The 10,207-nt window shown below is 46.2% G+C and overlaps 2 protein-coding genes across 2 annotated transcripts; both read right to left on the minus strand.

Annotated features, from left to right (window-relative positions):
* Positions 1-650: 650 nt before the first annotated feature.
* On the minus strand, positions 651-1,697 carry LOC124695650 (probable galacturonosyltransferase-like 4). Its single transcript, XM_047228474.1, has one exon. The coding sequence runs from the start codon at positions 1,695-1,697 to the stop codon at positions 651-653; it is 1,047 nt and encodes a 348-aa protein (XP_047084430.1).
* A 2,307-nt stretch (positions 1,698-4,004) lies between these two features.
* Positions 4,005-7,481, minus strand: LOC124702478 (ER membrane protein complex subunit 4-like). The gene is made up of 6 exons (XM_047234620.1): positions 7,333-7,481; positions 7,177-7,233; positions 6,777-6,930; positions 5,305-5,402; positions 5,159-5,224; positions 4,005-4,225 (listed from the first exon to the last, which is right to left on the minus strand). Exons 1-6 carry the CDS (start codon positions 7,447-7,449, stop codon positions 4,187-4,189), a joined length of 531 nt encoding a protein of 176 aa, XP_047090576.1. The 5' UTR covers positions 7,450-7,481; the 3' UTR covers positions 4,005-4,186.
* Between the last annotated feature and the right edge of the window lie 2,726 nt (positions 7,482-10,207).

Raw genomic sequence — 10,207 nt, forward strand, 5'->3', positions numbered from 1 at the left:
AATAAAATTGAGAACGGTGTGGTTTGAGTATCTGGTCAGTTGTTACTTGTTAGCCCCCTTAGTACGCCGCTTTTTGGTACCTACTAGATATGCTCTTTATATATAGCCCCTGCTCCTGACGGCACAAATGCACAACACAACAATGACTTCAGCGAGACCCAAGCATTCCATTCAACATTAGGCTTTTGCTTTTGCATGTCCTGTCCTTGTATAAACATAAACTGATATATACACGGTAGTATACATATTCTTGAGCATGAATTCCCCTCATCTCCCACCATGCACACTAATCTTTACAAATTACAGTATGACCTATAAGAAACGATGAAGAGCAGAACAAAATAAGAACCACCCCAGGGAGATAACCAAGAAAGAACAAAAGAATTTTTTGCACCCTCCTCAATTTAAGCTCCCAAATCAAGACCCCAAGAAACAGCACCGACCAATATTCTCTTCTTCTACCACCCATTCCTAAACCTTGTCGAGTGCAAATTTCAATCCTGTTAACGATAGGAAGAGATGCATTTGGTGTACATGCATGGACATCCGTGGTTTGATTTCCTCCTCCTTTTTTTTTTCTTTCCCTTTTCTCTTTGCATGCATGCGCTAACTGATTAGTACGCTCTTCGAGTGTATGGCTTAGGTGCTGCTCACTCCTCGAGCACCGGCGAAGTTGGCCGGTAGAGGTCGTAGGGCGCCCAGAGGTAGTCGACGGAGCACGGCCGCCGGGCGTCGAGCCGGTGCCACGGCTTTCCCTTGCCGCTCCAGTGCAGCAGGCTGATGGGCCCCGGGTGCAGGCCCCGGCACCGGCCCTTGACGTTGTCGCCGCCGAGCCCGTGCTGGTTCCACCGGTGGTCCACGGCCTGGATGTCCCCGGCGAGCACCAGCAGGAACGGCGGCAGCGAGCCGAGGTGGTAGATCCTCTTCTGCTTCTGCACGGCCATCCACCCTTCCACCCTCCTCGTGTACCCGCCGGTGCGCCACCGGTCCACGTCCATCACCATGACGCCGGTGTTGAAGTAGCACGGGCGCCGGCCTATGAATGTCCCGCTGAGCTCCGGGTCATTCCAGAAAGCGTCCGTGAAGTAGGTGGTGAAGTTGGCGTGGCAGTACTCGGGCGCGCCCACGACGTGGTCGGCGAGTTCGACGGAGAAGAGCGTGCGGATGTCATCGACGACGATCACGTCGGAGTCGAGGTAGATGACCCGGCGCACGTCGGGGGGCAGCGTGTCGGCGAGGTAGATGCGCGCGTAGTTGAGCGGCTGGTCGAGCGCGTGGCGGATGGAGCGGGAGATGCGGCCGCGGACGCGCGAGGGGTCAAAGCGGTACACGCGGAGCTCGAGGTAAGGGAAGGTGGCGCGCAGCATGGCGATGAGTTCGCCGTCCATCCGGGCGGCGAGGAAGTGGAACACGACGTTCTCCGGGCACGCCGTGTGCTGCAGGATGGAGAGCACGCCGGCCATGGTGCCGCGCAGGTAGTTGGCGTCCAGCGTCATGGCGACGTTCACCTTGTCCCCGCCGGCGCATTCGGCGCCGTTGCGGAAGGCGGGCGCCTCGCGGAACGTAGGGACTGAGTCCGACGGCTGCCGGATCATCATGGCGGCCGCGTCCACGCGGATGCCAGCCACCGCAGTCGCCGCGTCTCCGAGCAGGACGAGGAGCGCGATGACGGCGACGTAGCCGGCTGGAGGCATCATGGGCGTCCGGCCGGCGGAGAGCGCGGGCGAGACAATTGAAGGACCGTGCGTAGGGTGGCCGAGTGGTTGTCGCCGGCAAGGCGAGCCAGTGGCGACAACGGCGGCAGCACGTAAGAGGGCAGGGAGGAGGTGGCCACCCTGGTCCCTGGCAATGGTAGGGACGGGTTTAGGAAGGGAGGGGGGCCACCATCAAAACGGTGGGCAATGGAGAGTGTAAGGTGAATAGGAGAAGGGACAAACATGGTGGCAATGCATGGGGGCTGCTGGGCGGCTGGGAGGGAAGGTAGGAGGAGGAGGAACAAGAAGGTGGGTGGAAACAATAAAATGGCTCTGCTGCCTATAATTGGATTACTTGCATGGATTTCGTGTTGACATGGAATTATTATGGATTGGCTTTGCGTTGACTCCAAATTAATGCTTTGCCATGCCCAAATTGCTGGCCGCTCATAGTGGGGAGTAACTTAGACTAGACATATGTCATGTTACTAGTCTACAGGTTACTACCTTCATAGTGGGTAGTAACTTATATGTGGTGTCATGCATGTATCATTTATTACGTTGTAGACTCATCTTGCTTTGGGGTGTGTGATGTTATGGTAACATAGCTAGTTACCTCACTCTCTTTCTTCATTTATTAGCATGCCATGTCAACTAAATGCATTGAGATGTGTAATGTTACTAGCTATGTTACTCCCACTATGAGCAGTCTTACTGTACGATTAGAAAGAGAGCCAGGATAGCTGCCAAAAAAAATGCTTTTTACGTGCAAGAGGGCTAAGGAGGTTTATGCTTGGGTATTCTGAGCTAAGAGAGAAGAAATAGCCGTTATTGATAGATCGGGATCTGTGATTGTTGAGGAGATCATCAAGAGGAATGAAAGAGTTCCCCTATTGGACGATATCGGTTTAGCTGAGTTGATACTTAAAGCAGGGTGGTAATATATCTGGTGGGAAAGGAAATAGTAGATCGTCATGGGGAGAAGCAGAAATTACATGATTGTAAACACAAAGCCTCAAGCAAAACAGAGAGAAGGTTGAAAGACCCCACTAGGAGGTAAGCTGATGATCAATGTTGATGCAGCGTTTGACTGTGCCTTGAAAAAATTCTTACCTCATGTGGTGGTTGTTCCTATGGCTGAGGCCTATGCTTTTCAAGATGGCCTGATATGCTTGCCCAGCAGATTGCTTTTAACAAATTTCTCATCTAAACTGACTGTATGCATGTGGTCGATAAACATAAAGAACGCTAGTTTTTCAGCTACATCATCCGCTGCGATCTATGATGACTGCTCACTGCAATATTTTATACAGTGAGTTTGATAGTGTCTTTGGAAAATTGTACTAATAGCTCATGAGCTTGCTAAAGATGCTTATACATATGTAGTTTCTTTTACTTGGGTCGATGAACACCTGTATTATCATTGGAAAGCTCGCAAATTGATAAATGATCAATAAAGCAAGCTCCATGCCTTTTCTTCAAAAAAAAAAAAAAAAAAAAAACAGAACACCTAGGCTCGAAGCAGATTTGGTGCACATGGACACCAGTGCTCTCAGTTTTAAAATATTTAAAACTATACATCTGCGTTTAAAAAAATTATCACATTTATTTCATGAATACATACACATGTCCTGAATATTCGAGTGAAGTTTCAGTAGAAATCGCATTGTATTTTGAGCTACAGGAAAAAAAATTGTGGCTACAGATAGGGTAGATATTTGTCAGAAATTTATCTTTTTTGTATAGCTCAAAATACAACATATTTTTCTCCAAATTTTCTACCGTACCTTCGGAATGTTTATATGTAAGTGGGTATTCAATTTTAATTTTTTCAAATCTAAAAAATATGATTTTTAAAAATCAGGCGCATTGGTGCTCATGTGTCAAAGATACTTTTCAAACATCTAGGGTCTTTTTGATTTGTAGGAAAAAATATTGGAAAAAGAAAAAAGACAGTATTACAGTATTATTCTTATTCACACTATTTTCCTCAAAATAAAATCGACTGTATTTAGACTTGTAAACAGCTAACCCAGGGTGCCATCATATAAACACTACATAGAGGTACTTGTGTGGCAAATATACGTTAGGTATAAATATCTCGATGCGTTCCCATTAGAGTAACAACTCTGATGCATATGAGCAACTTCAACCAGCTAAGCCAAACATAGACATACCAAGCCTCACAGCCAGCAATCGAGCATATTAACAAAAACAGTTTATCTTCTACATCTGTTGGGAGAGTTAGCAACTTCTCTATTGAAACAGACAAGCAAAAGGGATCGGATCAACAAAAATGAACAAACTATCTTCAGCTAAGCCTGTGATTTGTCTATAGATATCATGCGAATTTGGTACACGTGAGCCAACAAAAGATACAAATAATCCAGACAAAAGTTATCCCTTCACCAGGGTAAAAATTCACTTCATACAGATATCATCTTGGAAGTAGTAAAACTTCAGGGTTTTACCGATTAAGATCATAAAGGGCATTACATCAAGGGGATCCCTCCACCAGCATACTCAACCTCCTGCCATGGGAAAAAAATCAATCAGCTTAAGCAACCCACATATGCTGATACACATTCATGCATTCTTACAAAGTACTCCCTCCGTCATTACAATAGACAAATCTACGACGCTTACTTCCGAAGAGTGGAAGTATATCATTACAATATTGGGGGAACAAACATGTTATTTGACATGCATTTTTTTTACGGGGCAGGCTATCGTGCCGGGAGGCAAAAAGGTCTTAAGAATTTGCAGAAATGGATCAAATTTGCTCACTTGAAAGCAGTCTTAACAAGTTAGAAAAGTAGATGGGTGCATTTCCATATTCATTGTTGGAACCTTCATTTCCGATAACTACAGTTGGTACGTAGGGGCAACAATTAACACTATGCATTATCTCAAAATCCATTAACAACCTCAAGTGAGAAACCGAATTCCCCATATCAATGTCCTGACCCACTTGAGGCGAACTGTGCTAGGACAAAGGCAGTAGTGTCTATCTTGCACATATAGTTTCAAAAAATTGCTCGAAGCCACAGAAAGGCCTTCAGACTATGCTGTCAGTAAACTCAACCAAAAACCAAACTTTTGTCTACCCAGTTGGAAAATCCAAAACCACGTAATCCATTTCAAACCCAACGTAGTAGCAGGCCCAGTAATGTAGTTAACAGAAAATCTCAGACTGTTATTCAAACAAAGTGTGTTCTCAGATTAGTCAAGATGTATGTTTTAAGTTAGTCCACAAGTCTCCCCCGCTAATCCGAGCAAGCTTTCAAATAGGATGCATCACCTTAAACAGATGAAACAATATTTCATCCAGTTATATAAATCTAGTACCACCAGCCAAGAGGCAACAAATAAGTAATAACTAATATGCATACGTCACAAGTCACAACCAACGAAAATATGGCACTGAGAAGCAACAAATAGTTTAGATGGTATCCGCAACATACCCTAGCAGGAGACAGTGATGATACCCAATCCGATGCATTTGTTGGAAGAAGACCCAAAGTGTTGAGCTGTAGAAGAGGATAATCAAGTCTCTGAAGTTTTCATAGAAATACATGCAGATTTTGTCTTAATTATTATTATAACTAACCTTCCATACACCCAAACCCATAGCAGCCAAGTTGAGAGCAATGAAGAGCAACTTAGGTGCAAGTGTATCCACCCTTGGGTCCTTAAATGGTTCAAAAACTACAAAAGAAGTACAGAATTAAAAAGGGGAAAGAAAATACTCATTAAAACAATAATGAAGTGCATGACGAATAATGTAATCATATTTTAGTACATGATGCCCAAAAATCTCATTAGTGCATATCAAGAACAAGGTAATAGACCAAAGAAGCATATATTTCTTGCATCCAAGAGAATCAGACAGGATGGAGGATGGAGCCATGCAGCTTTACAAAACTACAATTGTTCTTTCCCATTAACGGTATCAAGACTTTAAGACAAACAAGGATGGTTATCTAGCTTGAGTGATAATCTAGTAATTTATGTTCACTATTTTCATGCAGCATACCCATCACTTAGTATTAGCCCATCGAAGTCGAACTATAGGACTACAAAGACATCTGAACTGGCATAACTAAAACAGAAACTGGGAGTCTGGGACAAGTTATTGTACTAAACAGAGACTCCTACATAAACATGTGCACATGGATTATTCAGCTCTCAAATTTCAAACTGATACTAGCACAGCCTTCTTTCAGGGGGGGCATAGGACATATAACCATCTGTCCTTGTGTTCCTAACAGCTAATGAAGGCACTGAAGTTACTCATATACAACATGCAGAACTATAGCCAGAGATAAGTCAAATAAATTATTCCGCTTCAAATATGTAAATTCACCGGACAAGGCAGATATACAATAAATATTTGACCATCTCAGCATGCAATTTTAGTTGTGTCTTAAGTGCTCTTCTTCATCTACAAGCAAAACTATGCACGCATTCTCTCCTACAGTAGGGGAGTGGAAGGGTGCAAGATGATGGGGAACGGATGTGTCTGGAGCAATTCCAACAAGAATAGCACTCTATCTCTGTTGTTAATTGTTTTGAGCCAGTTCGTTGTAAAAATTCAAAATATAAAATATAAGAACTGCACCATAAGGTAACATGTGTTGTATGAGGGGTATAACTTATTAGCCTACCAAAAAATGTAGTCTTCTTTCATAATTAAAACCTGTCATAACTAAATGTTCTGCGCATAAAGAATATTTTCAGACACATAAACACCCAGTGATCAACAGTTACAAATACTTAAGCTTAAACACGTATCAGGAGGAAGCCAATGAAATATTTATCAGAACATGAAAATCCAAATAAGTAACCAGCCAGACTCTTTTTTACCGGAATATACAGCCCAACTAGGCAATGTTTTTCACTAATCACAGGCATATAACTTATAGTCTTCCTAGCATTAACCACAAACATTGCAGCCACCAATACCAATGCAAAGAACATAAATCATAAGTTCCCGAACAAAGGGTCCTAGAGTAGTAAAACAATCTCTTCATCTGAGCTATAGCAATCCATAGGGAAAATCCGGTTGCCACGAGATAGTACCTTTCCCAACAGATCGGAGTGCGTTGAATGGCTGCCACAGAGCAGAGAAGACGATACCGATGCTGAAGAGGTGGACGGTGCTCCCGGCCATCCACATCATGAAACCCATCATCATGAGGTTCTTGAAGGGCGCCTGCGCCACCTCCCACGCTTTCTGTTCGTAGCAAGAGCACAGGAACCTCAGTTAACACTCCCCCAAAATCTAGAGATTAGCAAGCGAGCTTGGGAGAGTCGCCTATACACAAAGCATCAAGATCCAGTTCCTCCTGAATTGTTTTTATGGTAGAGCTACACGAGCTGGTCAACTAACACTGAATTGTACAGTTCCGGAAGTATCTAGACCCTGGATCTATCTCCCCAGGGGTCTACTAGGACGTGTGCATCGGGAAATCGAACGAACCTGCCCCTTCCAGGTGGCCTCGGCCTCCTTGCGCTGCCGCGCGGTGGCGGCGTCGTCCTGCGAGCCGAGAAAAGTAGCACGTTAATTCCACGATCCGAGCGGCGAAAGAGCGACTGCACCAGAAGAGAGAGAGAAGGGGGAAGTGGAAGAGGGTACCGCTTCGGGGGCGGATCTGGTGAAGCCTGGCGGGTCGGGGAAGGCGGAGGAGGAGGAGGAGGACGCGTCGTGGAGCTCCACCGCCCAGCGGCGCGCGAGGCCCTTGCCCTTCTCCATCGCCGGCGGCCGCTGCTGCTGAGGGATCTCCTTTGGTTCGGAGTTTTGGACTATCGGCGTGGATGGGAAGACGGCAGCCCCCACCTCCCAACTTGCAACGAACACGAGTGGAGCTGTCAATTTTTCAGATAGGTCCTGCATACAATCCTGTATTCGCGTATTGGCCCTGGTTGTTTTGGGCCTGGCTGAGTTTGGACTTCGCTTGCAAATCCTGGATGTCCTGCATTCTTGATGCTTTAAAAGCATCTCTAGTCGCGTCCCCCAAACCGTCCCCCAAACCGCGCCGGATCGAGCGTTTGGGGGACGTGTTTTGTCGTGCCGCGTTTGGGGGACGTCGCTCCCCAGCCGCGTCCCCCAAACGCCGCCCCCAATCAGAAATTCAAATAGATGCATTCATCTTCTTCTTCGTCCTCACGCCGTCCGCGTCTACCTCCACGAGATCATCGTCACCGGCACCCTCGTCGTCCTCTTCCTCGCCGCCCTCTTCGTCCTCATCGTCGTCCTCCACCCCGTCCTCTTCCTCGTCGTCCTCCTCCTCAACCCCGTCGTCCTCCACAAGCACCGCGCTCGTCGTATTCGAGCGGACCACCGCGGCCGGTGAAAGGGCCGCCGTCCGGACCGGGTCCCGGCTCGCGCTCGCTCGTACGCTGGGGAGTAGAGGTTGTTGGGGTTGAAGCCGCCGTGCGGCAGCGCATCCTGGTAGTGCGGTGACAAGTTAGGCGTCACGCACCCGGGAGTGCCAGAGGGGCCGTCGTTGTAGAAGGCAGATGACGACGGAGAGAAGACTCCCGGAACGTACACCGGCACGTTCGTACTTGATGCGTGCAGTTGACACACGTCCGTTGGGAACCCCAAGAGGAAGGTGTGATGCAGACAGTAGCAAGTTTTCCCTCAGAAAGAAACCAAGGTTTATCGAACCAGGAGGAGCCAAGAAGCACGTTGAAGGTTGATGGTGGCGGAATGTAATGCGGCGCAACACCAGGGATTCCGGCGCCAACGTGGAACCTGCACAACACAACCAAAGTACTTTGCCCCAACAAAACAGTGAGGTTGTCAATCTCACCGGCTTGCTGTAACAAAGGATTAACCGTATTGTGTGGAAGATGATTGTTTGCAAAAACAGTAAAGAACAATAGCAGCAGATTTGTATTTCAGTATAAAAGAATGGACCGGGGTCCACAGTTCACTAGAGGTGTCTCTCCCATAAGATAAAAGCATGTTGGGTGAACAAATTACAGTCGGGCAATTGACAAATAGAGAGGGCATAACAATGCACATACATGATATGATAAATATAGTGAGATTTAATTGGGCATTACGACAAAGTACATAGACCGCTATCCAGACATGCATCTATGCCTAAAAGTCCACCTTCAGGTTATCATCCGAACCCCTTCCAGTATTAAGTTGCAAAACAACGGACAATTGCATTAAGTATGGTGCGTAATGTAATCAATAACTACATCCTTAGACATAGCATCAATGTTTTATCCCTAGTGGCAACAAGCACATCCACAACCTTAGAACTTTCCGTCACTGTCCCGCATTTAATGGAGGCATGAACCCACTATCGAGCATAAATACTCCTCTTGGAGTTAAGAGTAAAAACTTGGCCAGAGCCTCTACTAATAACGGAGAGCATGCAAGATCATAAACAACACATAGGTAATAGATTTATAATTAACATAACATAGTATTCTCTATCCATCGGATCCCGACAAACACAACATATAGTATTACAGATAGATGATCTTGATCATGTTAGGCAGCTCACAAGATCCAACAATGAAGCACATGAGGAGAAGACAACCATCTAGCTACTGCTATGGACCCATAGTCCAGGGGTGAACTACTCACTCATCACTCCGGAGGCGACCATGGCGGTGAAGAGTCCTCGGGAGATGAATCCCCTCTCCGGCAGGGTGCCGGAGGAGATCTCCGTAATCCCCCGAGATGGGATTGGCGGCGGCGGCGTCTCGCGAAGGTTTTCCGTATCGTGGTTCTCGGCATCGGGGGTTTCGCGACGAAGGCTATTTGTAGGCGGAAGGGCGAGGTAAAGAGGCGGCACGAGGGGCCCGGACGACAGGCCGGCGCGGCCGGGGCCCGGCCGCGCCGCCCGGTGTCCGGCCACCTCGTGGCCCCACTTCGACTCTCCTTCGGTCTTCCGGAAGCTTCGTGGCAAAATAGGACCCCGGGCGTTGATTTCGTCCAATTCCGAGAATATTTCTTTACTAGGATTTCGAAACCAAAAACAGCTAGAAAACAAGAACCGGCTCTTCGGCATCTCGTTAATAGGTTAGTGCCGGAAAATGCATAAATACGACATATAATGTGTATAAAACATGTAGATATCATCAATAATGTAGCATGGAACATAAGAAATTATCGATACGTCGGAGACGTATCAGCATCCCCAAGCTTAGTTCTGCTCATCCCGAGCAGGTAAACGATAACAAAGATAATTTCTGGAGTGACATGCCATCATAAACTTGATCATACTATTGTAACATATGTAATGAATGCAGCGAACAAAACAATGGTAATGACATGAGTAAACAAATGAATCATAAAGCAAAGACTTTTCATGAATAGCACTTCAAGACAAGCATCAATAAGTCTTGCATAAGAGTTAACTCATAAAGCAATAAACCAAAGTAAAGGTATTGAAGCAACACAAAGGAAGATTAAGTTTCAGCGGTTGCTTTCAACTTATAACATGTATATCTCATGGATAGTGTCAATGTAAAGTAATATAACA

The sequence above is a fragment of the Lolium rigidum genome, chromosome 3 (assembly GCF_022539505.1).
Source record: "Lolium rigidum isolate FL_2022 chromosome 3, APGP_CSIRO_Lrig_0.1, whole genome shotgun sequence".
NCBI lineage: Eukaryota > Viridiplantae > Streptophyta > Magnoliopsida > Poales > Poaceae > Lolium > Lolium rigidum.